Below are 23,372 nucleotides of genomic sequence, written 5' to 3' on the forward strand. Positions count from 1 at the left end.
GTGATTAAAAAGATAGGAGAAAGTGTCTTGGTTGGAGGGTAGTAGGTGATGACAATAAGGGCTGGGGTTGAGTAAAGGTGCTGAAGTTCTCAAAGGCTAAGTCAGAGAATACCTGCCAAGCTCTTGGCCTCCAGACATTTCTGCTTGACGGCGTTGGAGAATATGTCATCAATGGTAGAAAGCCAAATATCAACTAAGACAGCACTTTCCTCAAGATGTTCCTTTAAAAGAGCTTTTGATGGGGGACTCAAATGAAGGAAAAATTTTAGTTTCAGGTAATAACTAATAAGCTCAGTAATCAATGTATGTAAAAAGCTACTGTTTCAGGAACTGAAGGTATGACCCACCTTGACTCCAGGAGACCATAAGCAGTTCCACCTTTGTGCCTCCGATTGCAAGCAATCTAGACGGTATCTGAGCCATTGTGCTCTAGGGTAAGAGGACCACCACCCAGGACACAGATAAAGACCAACACCCAGTGCACAAAGACCACAGCCCAAGACACAGATAAAGACCACTGCCCAAGGCACAGATGAAAGAACACTGCAGCTTTTATCTGATTAACCTTTTCCCTGAATTCCAAACCCCTTACTTACACTTTTCTTCTCCTTATAAAAAAGGTCTGTTTATAATGGAATTTAAGACAGTCTGTTAGGGTACAAACCTGTTGCCTTCTCAGATCGCTGATCATCTGAATAAAGCGCCCATAAAAATTCAATCTCTGTCTCTGTTTATTGGGTCTGGTAGGTGACAGGCTGCTCAAACACTGGCTTTCCTGATTTCACTTTTTGGTGCAGCATACCTGGGGAATGCTCAGACTCTTTCTTCTTGAGTCACAGAGCACATTGCCCAAATGAAGGCTCGGAGAAGTCTAACTTGGCATTTCCAAGACATACTTGGCCAACAAACCCTGATTAATATAGGGCACACATTAAGATCTTGCCTGACAAGATGAGAGGACAGAGGGAGGGTTTGAGGAAAAAGTTTAATGATTTAATGGAATTTACTGACAAAAGTCCCAGAAGATGTTGTATAAAGAGGAAGCAAGGAGATTAATGGTATTGTTAAGTGAGAAAAGAAATACACCGAGAGGAGTGGGTTCAAAACTGTGAGGGATAGAATGAGCTGAAGTAACTGCCACAATTCTGGGACGCAGGGATCAGAGTTGAAGTTGAGGAGATGAGGAACCTGGTAGCAGTGGGATACAGGAGAGTCAGGTGTTTCTCCATTTCCATCAATGTTGGAACGGAGCTTTGAAATGAGGAGGAGTGAGGGAGACAGGTAGTCTGGGACAGTAGGGCAGCTCTTTTGAATACGTAAAGTTTATCCAATGTTATTTTATAACCCTTCAAACATTGAGGATTTTTAAAAATCTTCAAAACATTAATCTGGTTTTGAGTGGGAACTAGATTATACAGTGACAGTCTGAAAAGGTATTTGAACTAGTGATAAAAAAGAAAAACCTTAAAAAGATTCTCATGTCTTCCAAATAAAATACTGAAAGGTGTGGTCATTGATAGGTTTCCCTATTTAGCTTTTCCCTTCTGGTTTAGGAAACATAGAATTAATGGATTAACACATGAATAATAAAGAATATATACCATCTTTAATGTAGTATTAATGATTAAATTTATTTTCAAATTGCCGAAATGGAGGCATATTAAAAGTAAATTATAAAAGTACAAGTGGGATAATTCATTATATACCAAGTTCTAGTCTTGCAATTTTCACTGTAATTTACAGTTTTAAAGTGAAATATTTGAAGAAATTTAATTGCTGGTGATTTTCCAATCTATATTATTTATTATCTCTGGACAAAGGAATTATATTGTCTGGCTTATACTCAGAAAGCTCAGTTCTGGCTGGTGTGGCTCAGTGGACTGAGTGCCGGCCTGTGAACCAAAGGGTCACAGTTTGATTCCCAGTTAAGGCATATGCCTGGGTCGCAGGCCACAAGCAAGCACACGTTGATATTTCTCTCCCTCTCTTTCTTCTTCCCTTCCTCCCTCTCTAAAAATAAATAAATAATATATAAAAAAAAAAAGAAAGATCAAAATGCTATTCATGGACACAAATAATTGTTATGTATGTTTTTAAAACTCCATTGCATTTTTATCTTTATAGGTAAAGGAAAATAAAATCTTGATGAGATTAAAATTTAAAATAATAAAATTGAGTTTGAGAATACTCTAAACAACAATAAAAATTCTAGGGGTTGTGGTTTTACTTATGTTTTAGGTCCTAGAAGTTTAGCATTCCAGGCATCAATTATCTCACAGAATTAAAGAGAGGAGATCTTGAGTTGCCTTGTCCTGAGATTATATAGAGAATCTGTCCTTCCAGAGGTCAGGGGCAAGGGTAGAGATAGGGGCTGTAGTTCAATGGGACAAAATGCTAATGAAATTCTTTTTCTGCAAGAACTTTTCAGGTCACAGGGACGGTTGGGTAAATAATGTGTGGTTTTGTCAATAATAGGTATTCAGGAAAGATCTAATCTTCAGAATTGGTGATGGAAATCCTAAAAATTTTGCCCCAGAGGAAGGTAAACTTGAAAATCTTTCATCCAATTTTCCTACGGGTTTAGCTCAGGGGTTCAGAAAGGAGACATAACAACTGAGACTAGAAACAAGTTGACAAATACCCTGACTAGAAAAAAGCTCACTTGTTCTACCAGTTACACTGACCCAAGCTCATTTAATAATGGACTTGCCTTGCAATCTTTATTTCCTCTTTTAATTTTCTTTTTGCTGAGTAAAAACACCCAAGACACAAAGCTTATGATTAATGTGTTGTATCCAATGGATTCAAATTACAAGGTAAAGAGAAGTAGTAGATTGGGTACATTGCACACAGCTCAGGATCAACATATAATTTTCATTGTGTATCTATCTTTGATTCCTTTTAGACTTGGGAAACAGGGTGGGGGTTGGGGGAGGATGGAAGCAGAGACACATGAAGTAAATGTCCATATACTCTCTTGTTTAAACCTCACAGTATCCTTTTTAATTTGTATTATCCATTTTACAGTTGGGGAAACTCAAGGATACAGCTCGTTAAGTGTCAGAGCTGGGCTTTGAACTGAGATCTGACACAAAACCATGCTTGATACATATGTGGGCCAGTGATCATTGTTTTCACTATTGGGTTTTATCGAGTAGCATGGCCAGAGACAAGATGGGCTGACCAGAGTCTTCCAGGGGTCTAGTTCTTGTCACCCAGTGCTCGAACTCCCCCTCATCCCCTGTCCTCACCACCCTCATACAGTCACCTATGACAGGATGAATTGTTAACTGTTTTGAGAATATTTTTGTGTTATAGAGTTGAGGAAGGGGAAGTAAGTAATGTGTTCCAGAGCAGCGGGGAAAATCCCTCCTTTGATGAAACATCCTGTGTGGCAACTGTAAAGCTTGGATTTCCCCAAAGTGAGGGGAGGGTAGCATGCTGTTGCTAGTCACGTGGCCTCAGTTCAAAGTCATGTCTGCTGTGCCATTTTCTAAAATGTACCTATATATGGCCCACGCAAAGCCACAAACATAAAACTCAAAATGTCATTCACTTCTGAGATATTCAACAGAAACAGCACTTTTTTTTTTTTTTTAATGAATCAAGTGCATGTATATGCTATGAGGAGGAAATGAACCCTATTAGCTTAAGTTTGCACATCTTCTCAACACTAAAAGATTAATTTTGGTGGCTAAGGTTAATAATATGGTTATTTGTTTCTGGATATGAATATAACTTGACTGATTGGGAAAGCAGGTGCTAGATTGATATACCATGCCTGAGACCCATGAGTCATGTCACTGATTTACAAGCTCTTTACCATGAAAATGAAAGCCAGAGCCAACTCTGTGTCATACAGTGTATGCCACTCACTGAAATTATAGATAATTTCAGCCTGTGCATTTGCAAAATAGTCTTATGCCATTTTTGCTTTAAACATCTTTTATACTTGGTAGTTCTGACTCTCCTAAATAAATATTATCATCTATAATAAGCATTACCAATCCATTATGAGGCTTCATGAAAGTACATACAGCTTTTAGACTTAATGCATGACATAAAGCCTGTGACTTCTGCTTGTTTCTTGATAAACAGTTGAGCTCTCTCAGCCGTTATGATTTCAATTATGAAGAAAATTGGAACTTTTGCATTCTTCAGTGGCTAAAAATCACTCAAGAAAAATGCTTGTTTAAATTCTGTTATTTCTTTTATTTATATGTATTGCAAGCCATGAGTCCTGACTAGCATAGTTGATTAGAGCGTTGTGCTAAAATGCCAAGGCTTCTTGTCCAGGGAGATTATTTAGATGAATCCTCCAAGTCTATTGAAAATTTGTTCTGTTAGTCTTCAGTGAGATTGGTCAAGAGAGTATAAATGGGGTGGTGGCTATAAGGGGGATAAAAGGTAATGGGAAAAAAATACAATAAAACTGAATAAATAAATAAATAAATAAATAAATAAAAATAATAGAGAAAAAGCGAGTATAATGAGAGCAGTACAAATTCAGTCTTTAATGCTAGGAAACACACGAAACATTCATACAGGGTCAGTGCAGTCATCTGCCCATACAAAGACTCATGGCACCCATGCAGAGGCATTTTAGAAATGTCTGCTCTCCCCCACATTTTACAGCCTTATTCTTACTCCTGTACAATCAGTCCTAACAGAGAAAGTTCCCTGACTCCGATTTAGGTAGGCACTGTCTCTCCAAGAGACTGTCAGATTTCTCAAGGCAAGCACAAAATGGAGTTCAGCCTGTAATCATTTTTTGTATCCCACCCAAAGTATTTCTTCCCTCTTTTCCTTGTTCCCTTCTCTCTCCCAACTACTATCCTCTTTAAAGCTCTTCAACCCTTTCACCTCTTAATTTTACCTTTTCTCTTCAGTCCCTAAATGATGAGAAACTTGGCGAATGTCAAAGTTTGTTCAGGGTTTCAGACTCCTTTTTTGATTCATTTTTTTTCCATCTCATTAGTGAGAGCTCTTCAGTTAATGTTACTCTTTTTCGAATCCAGAATCCTTGTTTCTCCTTGCAGAACAAGAATCAATATTATTACATTAAATCTCAAGCATATTTATCCTTAACAGGGGCAGAGCCATAATAAACCTTAATCCAAAGCCATAAATCTCCAATGAAAGAATTCCTGAGATGTGGCCCTCCCCTATCAATTTCTGAGGCCTAATGATGACATTGTTGTGACTGAACACTTAAATGATCTTTGTTTTCTGAGGATAGCATATAAATTATTTAAAAGCCTTGGGAAACGCCTTCATGATCTGAATGCTGGTTTCTCAGTTCAGCTTTATTTTCCTTGCTTCAAATTTACTGTCCCTTCAGTCTTCCCGACTTTTGGTTATTTGTTTCATCTGCCTGGGCCTCTCTTCTCCACCTTTCCCTACTTCACCAACTTACTTATCCTTCACTTCCTAGTTTAGCTTTCTATTCTTCTGAAGCCTTCATTGATCCCAAAATACAAGTCCCTCTTATATGTAGTTTATACCTTCCCCTATCATAATTGCCTGGTTCCTTGTCAGTATGTCCCCTCTCTTGCAAGTACTGAATGGGATACATACTGCCTTACCTATCATAGAAGCCAGTTGAGAGAACAAACCTAGGCTCCAAGGTGGGCTGGGAGGGGATTCGGCAGTCTCGTGTCCCTGTCATCATTTATAATAGGTTGTCACTACCAGAAATTGTTTGTTTTAAAAATACCTCAATGTTGCTGATACATGAAATTTTTTTCTTTTCTTTTTATGATACCACCAATCTACAAAGACTGATAACCTCTGCTCCCTGTGTTACAGAATATAACAGTCAGTCACCTGTCTGTGTCTTATCTAACTTGGCCAGATGTGTGAAATTCTTGCATTTCCCCCCATGTAGAAATCTAGGTGGATCTTTTGAAATAGTCAATTTAAAAATCAACTCAACAGGAAAATAGCATACCAGCGTGAGAGGAGAGAATTGAGAATAAAATTGTGTATTTATAGTTATCAAGAATGGTGGACATTGAAAAAATAAACTAAAATTATAGATAGCAAGCTATGGAGTTTGGCTTGACTTTAAAAGGAGTTTTAGTATGTTCTTTTACCAATGTCTGCTATTCAAGGTCAATAAGAAGAGTTTAATCTTCTGATGAAATGCAGCTGAGTCACACGGTATTGGTGAACTTCTGGTTATGATGATTCTCTCAAGAGATGATGGAACCCAAATTCAGCTTTAAAAATAGATTGATTGATTTACCAGCTCACAAAGACAAAGGGATCTAACATCAGTGACAAGTGAAAATAGAATGATGTATTTATTTTGAACATCACAGAAAATGTGTATCTTGGCACATTGAGTTGTTTTTCCCTAGTGGTTTCTGTATAGCCAATGGACAAGAAGCAATTTACTCTACGTGAATAGGAAACATCAAGGTGATAGTAATCATTTTCACTCCTTTTTCTTTAGAAGATACATAAAAAGAGTCTTTTCAAGTCCCCAAAAGCAAATTTTAGAATTAAGTTATACTGTTATAAGAAATAATCACAAGATATTTTCTGAAATTCTTTGTTTTTGTTTACCTTGTTCCTTACAGAGAAATTTACACTATAGTAATGCTACTTAATAAATTAAATTCTATCATTTCAATAAGCAATCCAAGGAAAAATGTAGTTGTAAACTTTCAGAAAAAGAGAAATAATGGCAAAATATCAAATGAAATACAATTAAACTTTGTTTCATTCTTTAACTTCTGTTCTTGCTTGTAAATTTTTAGTTTGTAAAAATTCTTCTTTTAAAAAATTTAAAGTCTCAAAACTACTAAGAAAGGATATTATTTTAGTGGAAAATAGCCATATGGTTTCTGGGAAGCTCTATACTAAAAGGAATAAGTTTAATTAGAAGCAGGAAAGATTTGGTTACATACAAGAGCCAATGAAAAATGCTCCAACCCAAGGGTGTGTGTAACCACGAGTTAGAGATTTCCAGGGGAGGACAGGGAATAACTTTCTTAGAATATTTTATGTCCTAAATAGCTTGGATGGAGTTCTTTATCCCCTTCTAGACTTATCGCCTGGGAAGGAAACATACTGGTGGGATGTAACTCACAGGCGAGCTTAGGCAGTAAAAAATAAAGTGAACTATGAGTGTAGACATAAACTTGTTTTACCCCAAAGTCTTGACTCTAAAGTATAATATTTTGTGATTTGAATCACGTCTTTAAATACAACAGAAGCGTTTACTCAGTTGTGGGTAAAGCAATCCTTTTGGTCAGTGCCTATAGGTGACAGAACATGACCTGGAGTTCGTGCTGCCTCTTCCTGTGCCCTGAATCCTGGCAGAACTCCCCTCCAGATTTCAGGCCCTTGCTTCTGGAAGAGAAGGCAGCATTGGATCAGATGGAGGTGGCCTCCTGGTGCTAGGAGGCCTGGAAACAGACTGGAAACATAGAAATACTCCTAGAAGAGGAGCCAGCTTCCTGGTTATCAAGCTGTCTGGCCAGATAAAATGTGCATGTGGCACAGACAGAAAGCCATAATCACCCAGGACCTGGCATTCTTTCACATGCAACCCTTCTGTTGGCAACAGAACCTTTTTGGGAGAGTGTGCTTATATCAGCTTTAAGGTAACATAGGCATTCCCTCTCTAAAAATCAGACCTGGTTCATTTCTGAGTATATAATAACCAAGCCTCAGATTAGTAAAAAAAAAAAATCTGTCACACATGGGACTGAAAGGGAATTTAAATCTATGTGGAAATAATTCATTTAAATTGACAAAATAAATGCAAAATTGCAGCAGATAAAAAGGCAAGAATAGAAAAAGACAATTCCCATTAGAAATTACAAGCAACAAATTAAAAAATGAAAACATTCCTTAACTTTTTCGGTAAATAAAGAAATGCATATCATATCATTTAATTAAATTAACAAAAATCAAAACATACCCAACCTTCAGGAAATGAAGTGGTAGTGTAGTAGGTTTATTTAGATAATGCTGGTGGCATTTATTTTTATTGATTTGACTCTAAATTGGTCTCAAAAGTATTTTGGAAAGAACCATAATTATCTTCAAACTCTACTTCACTACTGGGAATTTATACTAAGGTTCAACTTATCTTAAGGTTATTCAAATTAAGGGGAAAATCCCTTTCAGCCTTATCAAAGAGAAAATAAATTAATAAAATGAAAGTGTAAACAGTAGGTATATGGTTACATAAAATGATATCAATTTGATGCAATGTTAACCATAATGATAATAACTAAATATAACACACACATGTTGTTTCCAATAAATGATAAGTGAAAAAGCAGTTTCAATATCATATATACACTATGACTAAAGCCATGTACAAAGTAAGCATACATGGGAGAAAACTGAAAGAAAACCATTGACATGTGAAGAAAATGGGATTACTTATTTCTAAACATCTCAGTAATGTCATTATAATAATTTTTACATACTTTTTGAAAATCATAGGGAAAAGCCAGGAAGGAGGTGGATTTATAGCAAAAGACATGAAATCTAAAAATGAAAATTTTAGCTCTTAGAAGAGCTATTGAATAATGAAGTAATCATTTCTCACTTCCTAGCCAAAAAGAATTTCTTGAATTGAAAGCCACTTAGGACATTTCAAATTACTATATAACAAAGAAAACAAGTATTGAAAACTTCAAGGAGAAACCAATAGCGTTTTCTCTATTTTATATATCCTTACCTGAAATAAACATCTTTTTAAATGCTGCCTTTTTCGGGAAAAGAATTCCAAGTGTTTCTGGGGAACCCTATCTTTTCTTCCAATTCTGCCTCAGTATTTGAATACTAATATGCAGATAAATTATGGCAAGAGGAATTATAAGGATTTTCACTATCTTAAAAGGGCAACATACTAAGTAATTTTTAATCTTTCCCAAGACATATTATTTTCCAGGTAGTAGTCTTTATTATTGTTACTATTTTAATTTAAAAAGCTTGGAAATGTGATGAATGTTTTCCTTAAGGCCGATTTACTTGCTTAAATCTTTCAGATTTTAGTACCCTTAGATGTATTTGCCAGCTAATACTATTTCAAATGCTGTTTACGGTTATTTTTTTAAAAGAGCTTCCACCTGATCTCTCCCATTTGCTCCCCATCCTCTCATCAGCCAGGTGAGGTGGGCAGCACCGTGTTATTTTTCACAACATGCAGGGGAGCCCTAGGAGATCAAGTAACAAGTGTAGGTCACATGACCCACCAGCAGCCCAGCTGGGTGCAGAAGCCAGGCTTTGTTGTGGGTAGAATGTCATCCCTTCCATCACTCTGAGTATACAGAACAAAAGGAAACAGCATTTTCTTACCCCTTCTTTAGTAGCCTAATGTTTCATTTTATGTAATGAGTGCTTTCTCAATGATTACACGACTTAAAATTTGGTGCAGAACAAGGACGACTGTGGCTGGTAAGCCTAGAAATCAGCAGACATCCCCCCAAGACCCTAACGGGTCCTGTCAAGAGCAGAAAACTGGGGAAAGAGGACAATTGGAAGCAATATTATTTTATTCCTTATAGCCTTCATAAAACCCCATTTTTACTATGTAAATTGAAAGAAACCAGAACTCTGTAAAGCCGTGTGACTGATTTAAGTATATTTTATAGACTCTTCTTAAGAAAGATCAGAAAAACTCAGGACAATATGAAAGTAAGTCAGTATGGAAACTATTCCTCAGCTGAGCACTTTACAACTGAGCTTCCTGGGCTTCAAAGGAACAGCTCAACACTTTTGAGATGAACTATAAAGGTCAAGGCACACCTCCTGGGGCTGTGGGAGCCTAACAGATGGAGGTATGGCACCTGAAACACAGGAGGTGATGGCAGGCAGACTTCCTCCCAGAAGTGTGTGAAGTCGGCTTCATTCAAAAAGCCTTCTATTACTGTGTTTGGTGATTTGCTGAGAAGGAAGACGAGGCAGTACTTTTATATTTAATCATGCCAAAGACTCAATTCAATCTTTCAGTTTGTAGTAACATGGTTAATAACTTCTCCAAGTTGGTTGACTCCTTTCAGAGACCTGACTTCACTAGGCCTTAGAAACAGCACACGCTGCCCTGGCTTCAGCCACTGGTCGCTGACTCAGCACCTTTCGAGCTGTCCTCAGTTGAAAGACAGAGCAGTCTGAGGATATCCTCGCTCAGCCAAATCTATCCCATATGAGGGGGCAATCTTAATGAGAATCAGGCATGCCTCTGGAATGCATGTGATTTATGGCCAGCGTGGGCTGCAGAGTTTGCTTCATCTCTCCTTTTCATGTTAAAAAATAATTAGCATGAAGAAAATTTCAATTTTAGCTAACAACGGCAAAGAGAAAAAGAGAGCATGTAACTCTGTAACATGTATGTAAGGCCCTGCGAGGAGATAAGAAAATAAACACTTTAGATTTAATGACTGCCGGAAACTTAAAGAATAAATAGACTCACACCAACATCACACAGGGCAGGGCAAAATAACTGACAGAAAGAAGTGTGAGCAAGGTGCTGGGAGAGCATAAATATTGTGTGTTTTCCATTTTCCTCTAGGAGCCTTCCTTTGTAGTGATGGAAGGTCTCATGGTGTGAAACCCTTCTTTATGATGGTGCCTGACTTTACCAATAGGACTGAGTTGCAACTATTCATTTTTTACAAGTCAGTCTCCTGGTGGACATGGTATTTTCCCCAAATCAATAGGTAATATGTTAGTATGGTCTTGAAAAATTCAACCAGTATAGACAAAGCAATATAGACAATAAATTCAAACCAATATAGACAGCTCTCAATCCTTGATTACTCTCTCCCACCTCACCACCTCTCAGTTTAATCCCTTGAAGGTGGTAATCACCACTTCAGTTTGATGTACACCCAGACCTTTGTATTTCCATTTACACCAACACACAAACTTATGATATACAGGTATAAAGAGAGATATAAAATCTTAAGAATACAAATAGGATAATGCTAGGTACATATTCATCTTCAACTGCTTTCCCCACTTAACATGCCTTGGGATATGTCAGTACATAACAGATCTCATTTTTAATGATATTCCATTGTATGAATATACTATACTTAATAATCTCCTATGAGATTAAAAGTTTGTACGCACATAGTATGAATTAGTATGAGTATACCATAATTCTATAGTATTCTGTGGTATGAATATGCCATAATTAATAATTCTCTATGAGTTACAGTTTTGTTACCCACTGATGTTACCTTCTTTTACCATCTCCAATATTAAAATGAATATCTTTGTACTCATCCTCATTATCACATAAACAAGTATGGACATATAGATTTGCATTACAAGGTATGAAATTTTAAAGTTTATAATACAGGAACATTACCAAAAAGTCTTCCACCAACATGTTTTGGCCCATATGTTTACCAATACAACCTTTGACAATCTGCTGGATTAAAAACAAATGGGATTTCATTGTTTCAATTTGCATTTTTCTGGTGGTGATGTAAGCACTTAAAATAGTTTTTAATTTCCTATTTTTATTTTCTGTGTAAGCCCAGAGTTATTAGGAAGGGTGTTCGTGGATTCCAGGTGGATGGATTGTCTGGGAATGATGGTTGGCTCTTATATTGTTGTTAGTTTCTAATTTTATCAAATTGTAATCAGCTAGTATAGTCTGTGTGATTTCTGTATTTTGGAATTTGATGAGATATTCTTTGTGATCTAATTCTTGGTCAGTTTTTATAACTGTTCCATGTGTGCTTAAAATAATGTGTATTCTTTGTTTATTAGATACAAATCTCCACATAAATCATATCTGGTCAATTATTTTATTAAAATCCTCTATCCTTTACATATTTTTAGTCTTCTTGAACTGGCAATTTCTGGAAGACTTATGATAAAATCTTCCCCCTATGACATGAACTTGCCAATTTATCTTCTTAGTCCGTATCTTTCATCATTGTGAAACATTCCTCTTTGTCCCTTTCAAATAATTTTTGTCTTACATAATATTTTGTCTGAAATTTGTATTGCTAAAACTATTTTCCTTTTATTAGACCTTTCCAGGAATATCATTGTTTTCTAACTTACTGGGTCCTTTTCAAAACAAAAGCTTGCAATGTCCCCATCTGTCGCAACAGTTCTTTGATGTGATCATTTTGGACTGTGGTCTCTTCATCAATCTCATAATTCTGTCAGAGAGCCTTAATTATTCCTTATCCATACAATGGCATACTTTGTTTTCTAGCATTAGTATAAGTTAAAATATTGTGTGTGTGTCTGTGTGTGTGTGTGTGATTTCTTTCATTTAAGGCAGGAAGGAGAGATGACATTACGTGTTCAGGCTGCCACCTTGATCCAACCTATGTTTTGCTTAATGGACTTCCTTCTCCACTCCCACTCTAAAACACTCCTCTCCTTCCAACTTGTTGATGTGAATATTCCACGTGCTGTGAGAGATACGGTACAGAACAGTTTGTGAATGGGTTTAGTCAGCATGCACCCATTGAAAAACTACTTTGGTTTTTATCCCTTTATGGCCTAAACTTTGACTTCAGACTGAAATGCTGCAACTTTAGTTCCACTAGCATGCATTATTCAGCAGCAGCTTGTTATCATCTTTCCATCTCATTTCCAAAAAGGTTTAATTTTCAAACAGTTCATTTTAAATAGCCCTACTAGAAACATTTCCATATCACTATTTTTCTGGGTAATGTATTGGAATGTGTACTTGTATATCCTAGTTTCTTCCATGGGCAAAACATATTTAAAGGCCACTAACTTGACTATTATTGGCAAGGCTTGGCACATGCTAAATGTAATATAACTCAGTGATTTTTGGCCATTACAGGTAGCATTTAGAATGTACTATTTTTTTTAAATTAATTAATTTGTTTGTTTATTTATTTATTTATTTTTAGAGAGAGGAGAAAGGAGAAAGAGAGGGAGAGAAACATCACTGTGTAGTTGCCTCTCACTCGCGCCCCCAACTGGGGACCTGACGTGCAACCTAGTCATGTGCTCTGACTGGGAATCGAACCAGCGACACTTGGCTCACAGGCCGATGCTCAATCCACTGAGCCACAGCAGCCAGGTTAGAATGTACTATTTTTAAAAGTCAGGGGAAAAAAATTCCATAATTACTCGTAAAGGACTAAACTCTATTTGTTTTCTGATTTTATTCAAAACATTCTGACCTCAATTTCTATGCTTTATCTTTGCACATCAAGTACAGAATTTAATTTCATTTAAGGTTATCTAATTCCAACTGTAGAATTTCAGACTAAAAAAGGCTTTGGAGTTAATTGCATTAGGCCCATCATCTGATGTTTGAGAGGTTTTGTGGCTTATTCAAGTTCATATATTAACTTTGTGGATGAGCTGGCCACAGAATGTTGCCTGAGTCCAACACTATTTTCACCTAAGTTTATATTTACAATAGATTTTTAAAATCCCATCTCATATGCAAATTGCTAAAAAAATTTCTGGAAAGAAACTGGATGGCAAGCATGAATAATCTGTTTTTAGGAGGGAACACTGAGAGAGAAGGGTGAATTAATGACTTTCTTAAAATAGTCCACATCAGGAGTTGTCAAGGGAACAAGTTAGAGTTTTTACTACCAGGCCTCTGCACCTAACAGCCTCTCCATCATCTCATGGCACAACTCCCCTCCCTAAAAGAAGAGAGGTGTCTTGTCAAGGAACTATTTCAGCATTTAATCCTTCCACTAACATAAAATATAGATTTGTTTTAAAATTTAAAAAATAGAAGTGTCATCTTGATTTGTGGCGACCTTGAGAAAAAAAAATCCAGCAAAGCCAGAATCAGGTAATCCGTTGTAAATTGGAGATTGATTCACCTATTATCCCAGAGAAAGTAAAAGAATGAATCATACTGTTGTTTTAAATTCCTGCCAGCTCTTTGTTTATTGTTTCCTCTTGTGTGGAATTCCATGTATTCATTAATCTATTCCCAGGTCCCAGTAAAGGGGGCATAGAGTGGGCCCTTAAGTAAGCATTCGGTCCTAGGCATTTCTGCTCTGTGTAGGACCTGCAGAGCCCTCCCTCTCTTCTAAGCCCTGAATAGTTCTTTAGACTCTAAAGAGTTGGCAAGTTCTTGGAGACACTAAGAGTCTAACAGTCTGCAAACTACAGCTGGTGGGCTAGCCACAAGTTTTTGTAAACAAAATTTTATTAGAGGACAGCCAGGCCCCTTTGTTTGTCAATGATCTATGACTTGTTTCCCTACAAGGACGGAGCTGAATAGAAGTGACAGAGACTTTGTGGACTGCAAAGCCTAAAATATTTCCTATCTGGTCCTTTACAGAAGAACTTTGCCAATTCTTGTCCTTAGCATCTATTTATTGTCTTTTATGGCCAACCTGGCATTGAGCCAGTGTGCAACTGAACAATAAATACACCATGACAAATGTTCATCAATCAGCAAAGTGCTAATCTAGTCATGGAAGTCTAATTTAGTGTTATAGATTCACAGACTTAACTAATATAAATTAGCAAACATAAGTAATAAGGATTTACATTTGCATGACATTTAATAGACTATGAACTATTTCATATCTCTTGTCTCATTTCATCTTTCCAATAACCCTAAAAAGTAAGCAGGCAGTGTTAATTTTCATGAGGGAACAGATTCTGAGACATTGGGTGTCTCAGGATTAAAAGGAATTCAGATTCAGGAGGTTATAATCTTTTGTTTTAGCAGCTAAAATGATTTCTTTATCTCTAAAAAGCATCACTTGAAAAAAGGAGACAGGATGTTATTAATATTTATCATTTTATGATGCACTGATTTAAAATAGCATATTGAAAGATCACTTGCAATTAATTCTACTTTGTAATAGCATGTCTGTCTGCTTAATGTTGTGTTATTATGTCAATAGATGAAAATAAAAATAACATAAACATTTAATCTAATGGCTTAAAAATAAATCCGAGCCTTAATGACAATATTACAAGTTAAAATACAATTGTAAATTTTTAAAATTTTAGAATTTGCAAGTTAAGTTAGTTATCTGGCCTTCTTGGATTAGCAAAATTACAATACAGAAAACAAAATTCTTGGAGTTGCAGAGGAAAATAAGCTTTAGTAAAAATAAGAGTATATATGAAAAAAGTAGATATGTATGGGATAAATAATGGAAGGTTGATACCATGCTCTGTTATAGATCAAATTATTTTGAGCTAAATATTTCAGTCTCCAAACTTGTAGATGACTCTTATTATATATTTCATGCATCATACAAGAATTGATCTCTATGTGATCAAGCAACTAATGAGATTTTCTAATAAACCAAAACATTGCTGTATCAGTCTTGTAACAGCATAAAATAGTACAACATACTTCATAATTCCAACTATATGGCAACTGAAAAAAGGGAAACTATGGAAACAGTAGAAAAGATTAGTTGTTCTTAGGGGCTGTGGGGAGAGAGGAAGAAACAGATGGGGCACAGAGGATTTTTAAGACGGTGAAATTACTATGTATTATCTCTAATAATAGATACTCATACATGCCATTATAAGTGGTCCAAACCCATAGAACATACAACACTAAGAGCGAACCCTAATGTAAACTGTAGACTTTGGGTGATTATGTCTCAATGTAAGTTCATTAATTATTACAAATATATCACTCTGGCAGGGGCTGTTGATAGGTGGGGAGCCTGTGTGTGTTTGGGGACAGAGGGTGTACAGGAAATCTCCATACTTTCCTCCTAATTTTGTTGTGGACCTAAAATTGCTCTAAAAAAATAAAATATATTTTAAAAATCGGTACAGTTTGCTAACAAAAGCCATGATTCTATCTCCCCCTCAGAAGCTTTATGCATATACATTAAAAACATTTTTTTTTTTTTTTTGGCATACTACAGCATAAATACAAGAAAAACAAAGGTCTAGAATCCTTTTAGGAGAATGGATCCAGAGCAAAAATAAACTTACTTCACACCCAGATTGAGTTTCCCATGAGCATGACTCCTTCTCCTGAGGGAGGACTGCCCTTTGGAAAGTGTGGTCTCCCAGGCATGTCTGATACAAGGCAGGCTCCAAATCAGGCTCCCCGGGTGGGATGTGCACTACTGGGGGGCCTGTGTACTTCAGGCTGGTACTCTGATGCTTGTCCACACTGACCATAGGGCTCTTGATCCATCTTCGTACCTACAATGTGAACAAGAAAAGAATAAACAAATACATTTGAGCTCCTTTGATGTTTAATGGGGCTTCAGTGGGAAAATTGGTGCATGGATATTCATGAAAGGGGAATTCAGTCTCACAACTTCTCAATGAAACTGTGAAAGTTTGAGACTATAATAGAATCTGCTTCCTGATGTTAGTACCAATTCTGTTTTTGATCAATCTAAAGGGTACTATATTTTATTAGAGATGAAAAATGTTTTTTATTATTTGTATTTAGAGGGTTTTGAGCTTTGTCTTTGGTAATCATTCCTGATTAGTTGCCAACATTGTATTTTAAAAACAGTCTTTTATTCTGGCTTACTTTCAATATCTTTTTTGCCAAAAAGATTTAACTTTGGGGTTACTATGAAGAGAATTTTAAACAAATTTATCTTCAAATGAATTCGTAGGGCCTGACTGATTATGAGTCTTGGAATATTGAAATGTAAATCTTACATTTATGGACCACTACATTTTAAGTAAATCTTATGCAGTATCATCTTACAATTATTCATTTATAATGAAGAATGTCCATGAGACAGATTCTAACCTTTATTAAGTTATAGACTGGTTTTATCAAAGGACAAGAATTTAGGGACATTATATCCCACTTCAAAGTACACAAATGATTGAAAACTTAAATTATATGTTGCATATTCAAAATCATAGGGATTCAGAATCACATAAAAAATTGTTGTTTATTTGATACCCGGGTAAGAATTACCAGAATCGTTCAGATGACCTTGAGCAAAAGCTGACAAACAACCAATAGATGTTTTTTTAATACAATTTTAGCATGAGAAGAGACTCAAAGATGTTAATAATTTGCCCAAAGTCACACTGCAAATATTATGTGGTCAAAGCTATACCTGTTGGTTAAAGCAAATCATGAGCTAGTTTCTACTAGGGTATAAACTGGGAAACTCAGTGTCTTCAGGTGCTGGCAGGGACAAGAAGTTTGTAAAGCCCTATGACCAGGGTACAAAACTAGGGAGTGGTAGGGACTGTGGCAAATGTCCCTGTTTACTGAAGGCATTCAAATTTAAATTATAAAACAACAAACAAAACCCCAAGCAAATAAACAATGTTGGCCAAACAAAACCCTGGTCAAATTTACCCCACACCTTCCAGGGACACTACTTGGCCCTGGAAGTTATTCCGTCAAGTAGAAGAAGTATGAAGTAGAATTCTATGAAGTAGAAATAAAATGATTTGATATCTTCTAGCTAAAAAAAATCTAATGCTCTCAATATTTTAACTTTTATTCATTCATTTTTAAAGACCAACTATGTGTCAAGCATAATCTAGGCATTGACAATACACCAGCTAACAAAACAGATCCGCTTGCGTTAGAGCCAAGGGAATAAACTCATTTATTATGGGAATAAATTATTTATTTAATAAAATAAGTAAATTATAGTTTATAAGGGAAAAATAAAGCAGTGACAAGTGATCACCAGGATCATTTAGGGTGGGAAGGTTGAATTTTAATTGTATGAGAAAGGAAATCTGCCCACCCCCCTGCCGCAGAAGGTGACTTTTCAGTAAAGACCTGAGAGATGATAAGGCTATAAGACATCAAAGTGAGCTATCCAATAGGCAACTGGATTACCAAGTCTGGATTTCAGGGGAAAGACTCAAGCTGCAGATATGAATTGGAGACTTGAAACAAATAGCTGTAGCCTACTTAAGTCTCACACAGAAAAAACATCCAATGACTTGCCTGGATCTGCTTGTGAAGTAACTACGTGTCTAGGTATTAAGCTTATATTTCTGGGATTTTGGTTATTATAATCTATATTTCATTTAAACTTATTGAAATATGTGATTAAGTCAAGTCTTCAAAGAGTGGGAATATGTTTTGTGCCTTATCACATTGCACTGGGGGCAAGGTGTGGGTCGGGGTGATATTTTATTAGAAAGGCCATGATATGAAATGACCTTCAACAAATTAATCCATTCTGAGCCTTGTGGACATTGGAAGATGATATTTCCTTTCTTTCCACAGAGGATGTGGCAAGGGAAATTTAGAAATATTCCATTTCTCTAGAAGCACCAGGGAGAAAGGTGTGACAAAAATAGAGTAATACATTTCATAAGAGCACTGTTGCTGGCATTGATTTCATGTTTTGTCTTGAAATGCTTTACCTCTTTTGGCTAAGTCCCCATACTGGCTTCAGTGTGTCCTTTCCCCGCTACTCCTTTGCACATTTCCCTGGCTTTGTAGCCTCCCAAATGGTTTTTATAGGCTGATTAATGACGGTGTTTATGGTTTACTTGATCTTGAGAGAGGCCCGGTTGTGAATAAATGCAGGGGCTCCCCCTCCGGCCTTAGTCAGGCAAGGTGCCCTCCAAAAACGCTGACTGGAGAAATGCTCTCTCTGCCCCGAGGAAATTCAAGCTACAACTGGCCTATTGTGCTCCTTCAGGCAGTGAATCGCTCTGCTGCAGGGACCAACTGACTGCTAGTGGCTCTCTGAGTCCCCAGGGACCAGTCACAATGGCGGTCCGAAAGCTGGAGCAGCTGTGTGTGAGAAAAATGAATGCCCAGATACAAGCGGCAGCCCTGGCTCCTCGGCCACCTGGGTTATGGTTTTATTCAGGGCACCACAACCATTTGTGGACAGCATTGTAAACAAACAGAGACTGGGGAGACCCCTCCTCCTTAACCCCGCACAAATCAGGGGTTTATAGCAGCCTGGTCTCCAAACTGCACCCGACTTATAAGCAACTGCCTCTCAGGGCATTGGAGTGAGAAAATGGGGCCCTTCTGTTAACTCTGCAGCTACTCTTACTGAACACCGTGCGTGCACAATAGTAATCTAATTTATTTACTAAATCCATTCTGTCCTAATTTTATTAATTCATTTATTTGAAGACAGAGAGAAAAAGATAGCCCAAAGCAATAATGCCTCAAACTAGGAAATGACCAGGTGTGATTAAAGAGATCAGCCAGCTTCTTAGGGTTTTCCAAGTGTGTTTTTTTCCCCCTGTTATGAAGTAATAAGCAGATATTCTTAATTTACAATGGGTGAGCTGATAATGATATCAACTGCTGCGGAAAAATTATAAAGTGTTTACATACTTATTTGTGAACCTGTAAGGCGGTGCCTGCTAGTCTCATCATCCCTTTTGTTTTCCAGGAGTGGAAAACTAGCTGTCTTTTCCTTAAAATCCAAGTGAACTAGATATTGAACACAACGTCAGCCGCTTCCGAAGGGGCACATTTATTACAGAGAACTGAGTTTATATGATGCTACAGGAGCTTTCAGTTTGGATATAGTCAAGTAAGTTTTCCAATGAAAGTATTTGAATAATTCAATTAATTATTAAAAAGGACCTCCACACCTATGCCTTTTCAGAGGGTGCCTGTCCGTAGGCTGGTGATAGTAATGTAATTCAGGGGAAGCCTCCTGGAAGCAAATTCCTCTCTCGTTGGTGCCTGGGGCTACTTCATAGCATGCCTCTTAATGTATAAGAGGGCTATAATGCAAGGTCAGTGATATTAACCTGAGGTCTTCACTCCAGCTCTACATGGTCATCATATACCTTTCTTTCCTCTGAATATCTGTAGTATTTATTGCCTGTATAAAACCACGGGACTTTTGTGCTTACTTGTTATATCTATGTCATCTTTCCAACTGGACCATAATGGTGAGTATAGCTTCTTAGGCTTTTTAAAATTCCCCAGATGTTGGCACATGGTCTTACAAATAGAATACAATAAAAATAGGAATTGCTTTGTTATTTTTGATGGATCTCAACATGCTTTTCTGTAATCCTCTATCAAGGTACTGAATATACTATATATATTCACTCCCCTTAAACAGCAATACCTCCCCAGAGCAGGCACCCTGACAAGACTGAGTGGCTTTTGAAATTCCCCGGCCATCCCTGCTATTGGCCTTGGGATTTCCAGGTCTTTTCCTCTCAGCATTGACCAGTTACTTGCATCCTGTTCTAGAATCTCACGGTCTAACGCTGAGTTTCCCCAATCCCAATGTGAGGGATGGAGTGGCAGGAAGCACTAGGGGGAAGAGGAAGGAAGAAGGAGGGGGGGGACGCTTCTCTCCATCCTGTTCTCTATTGCTGCTGACACTGAGCAGCACCCCCAACTCTATCCCACATACAGCTGCCAGCCCTCTCCCTGCACTACAGCGTGTTCTTGTGAGGACTGGACATCAAACACAGTCCTTGTCTTGTGCTCAGCTCTGTACATACAGGATTCCTTTCTATCCTCCCACTGAGGTATTCACTCCACCCCACCAAGTTTAAACAGAAAAAGTACCCTCACAGGGACTCATTGACATACATTTTTCTTTTGGGAATGAAGGTAAAGCCTTTTGTCATCCTTTAAGTTATGTATGGGACTGATCCTTTCAGTTTGAATTAGTCTTTCTTGGCTTTAGAAGATTAAAAAGAAAAAATAGGGGGGAGTAGGAGAGAATTATATCAAGTAATATCTCTAAGGGACAGTATGTGTTATTTGCTCTTGGAATTGAAAATTGTGGCTCAGGAAAGATGGCTATGCTGGGCTAGTCACTGAGGAAGAGCCTGTCCCGAGAGTCCACTGCTCATCCACTGCGCTTTGGAACCTGGCCCTCCTGTTTCTTCCAAAAATATCCCCTTTTTCAGTATTTTTAATGTCTTCCTCCCTTGACTACTATCTCTTAGCAATATCTCTAAAAAGCTATGAGACTAACTAAAAACATAAGACCCCTTTTAATCTACAGACCTCATTTCAGTAAGTCTCTTTCACTACCACCAAAATTCTTTTCCTTCTCAGCCAAGTTTCATGAAAAAATGATAATTTCCTCACCTTACATTTACTCCTCAACCCATTGCAATGTATTCATTAAACACTATTTATGGATCACCTAATATTTGCTGGAACTAAAGTGAAGTGCATGACAGAAGTACTGTATCTCACACCATTGAAACAAGTTTTCCCCAAGATGCCAATCGACTTCATTGCCAACTTCAATGGACACTTCTTGGTACTCAGTCAGTAGCACTTAAAGGTTTCAATACAATTCAACTCCCTGCCTGTCATTATGGTGGGGACACAAAAAATGTGATTGCTTGAGTGATCTTTGAATAAGGGCGCTTGCATTTCTGAGGAGACTGACCCACGAGCCTGGGTTAATCACAGCATGGTAAGCATATGATGCAGCAAACAGTTAAAAGCATGTGCTCTGGAACAGCACTGCCTGGCTGAAAGGCCCAGCAGCACTGATTGGGCACCTGACTGAGCCTGCCCTGTGCTCACTTTCTGTACTTATAAGATAGAGCTACTAATAATACCTACCTCATCAGAATTTTATGAGGACTAAATGAGATGATGCACGTTAACCCTTTGAGCGCCATGTGTAATTCGAAATTTGGGTCAACATGAGAAAAAGTTGTATCAATATATAACCTGAGGTACAAAAAAAGAGAACAAAATATAAAATATGAATTATTCTACTGTTATTTACATTTATAGCCATCAAAAAAAGAGTTGCTAGGAGCGTCACTGGCACTTTTAGGAAAATTAGTCAGTGTCGCTCACAGCGATGTTGGCACTCAAAGGGTTAAGTCCAGCACTTGGCCCTGGGTGAACACTTGATTAATATTTGCAATTATAGTTATGGCTCCAAGCCATGAGAGAGTTTTATACAAAGTGCCATGGGAGAAAAGATAGGGGCATTTGGCTCCTTTTGGGAGAAATCACAGAAGGCTTTCTGAAGGAAGTGATGGTTAAACTGAAAAGGGAGTTTGAAGAATGCACATCTTCTCATGTGCTTCTAAACCCAGGGGAGCTTTTAAAACTTGAAGGCTTGCCAGAGGATTTAAATTTCTTTTTGATTTTTATTTTCAAACTCTATGTGACCTGGATGAAGGTCAAGGAAGGCTGAATGGTGCTTGGAATGAGTGGGGTCTTGGAGGTCTGGGAAGACAGTAGGATGAGTGGGAGGACCTTAGCAGACCCAGGAGAGGGCACTGGGAGGGAGTTATCTCTGTAACTAACACAGAGTGGAAGTGCCATTCTGCACCCTTGGTAGAGCTCTACAGTACTGGCCTTCAGAGACCATCTTCTTCCTTTCCCCTTTCCCCCTGCCCCCAAGTCATGCCAGGGCCTTATTATTTCATGTAGCTGTTAATTTCTATAATAATCTAGGTATATTTTAGGTTACTAATCTGCATTATTGCAAGGTTAAGCAGTTACTTTATAAGTGATTTGGATTTCCTCATAATATACTGAACAAAAAACCATTTAAGATATAACAATTTTCTACAGACATGAAAATGAACTGGATTGAGGGAACTGGATTCTAGTTCTAGCTTTTCAACTACCTTGAGCAGGTAACTTAACTCATTTGAACTTCAGTGTCCTTATCTGTGAAAGGAAGGGCTTGGGGCAACTAAATTCTGCAGTCCTTTCCAGCCCTGTCCCAGACTCAAGGCTATTTATTCACTGGAGTTCTGCTAATCTGATTTGGATGCCCCTCCATCTAAAGTGTGCAGCATTCTGCACAGGTTTATTGATAGGAAAAATGATCAATCACATTTGCTTTACCCAGTCATATACATCCATAACTTTGTGTCACCTCCATTAGATAAATTGAAAACAAAACAAAACATAACAACAAAACCCAACCACAAAGCCTTTAAAATAATTTTATGGAGTTTAGAAAATCCATTTAACTTGTAGGGAAAAAGACTGAATGCCAGTCTTATTATTCGAATGGTGTACATTATGTAATTAAACTGAAAGTGTTAAATGAAAGGGAAGATGATTAACATCCAAAATGGGGGCTTATTACTACTCCCTGGTGTTTCTGCTTCTCCGTTGAGTCCTCTTATACAAGAAGCTGCAAAGCAGACTCAGTTTCAATTTTATGTAAAACCAATTTTCCTTCCAATGATACTTGTGCTGCCTTGGTAATTTAGGTTTCTATTTTGGTATTCTATTTTTTCTCACTTCATATTTTATAAGAGAAAATGGTAAGCCTTAATTGTTCCCTGAAAAGAAGAAGATTGTCAAAGCTAATAAATAGATATTTACTAAGTACCTACTGTGTCTTAGAATTGTGTGAGGTTCTAAAAATGTGGAAAATGGGAGGACATATTGAGAATGAATTGCAGATGTTTGAAGATCCCACAGAAATTGCTCAAATTGGAAAATTCACTGCGACTTCAGGACAATTAAGACAGAAAAATGACTGCTAACACGATTC

At 37.3% G+C, this 23,372-nt stretch overlaps 1 protein-coding gene across 1 annotated transcript in view; it reads right to left on the minus strand.

Moving 5' to 3' along the window:
* LOC150007811 (uncharacterized) overlaps positions 1-23,372 on the minus strand; it is an 83,216-nt gene that overhangs the window by 28,087 nt on the left and 31,757 nt on the right. The window contains exon 2 of the mRNA XM_090280833.1: positions 15,919-16,134. Coding sequence (XP_090136959.1) covers positions 15,919-16,134 — 216 coding nt within the window. The remainder of the gene's footprint in view (positions 1-15,918; positions 16,135-23,372) is intronic.

This window comes from Furipterus horrens, unplaced genomic scaffold, assembly GCF_987537825.1.
Source record: "Furipterus horrens unplaced genomic scaffold, mFurHor1.1.pri manual_scaffold_6, whole genome shotgun sequence".
Lineage (NCBI taxonomy): Eukaryota > Metazoa > Chordata > Mammalia > Chiroptera > Furipteridae > Furipterus > Furipterus horrens.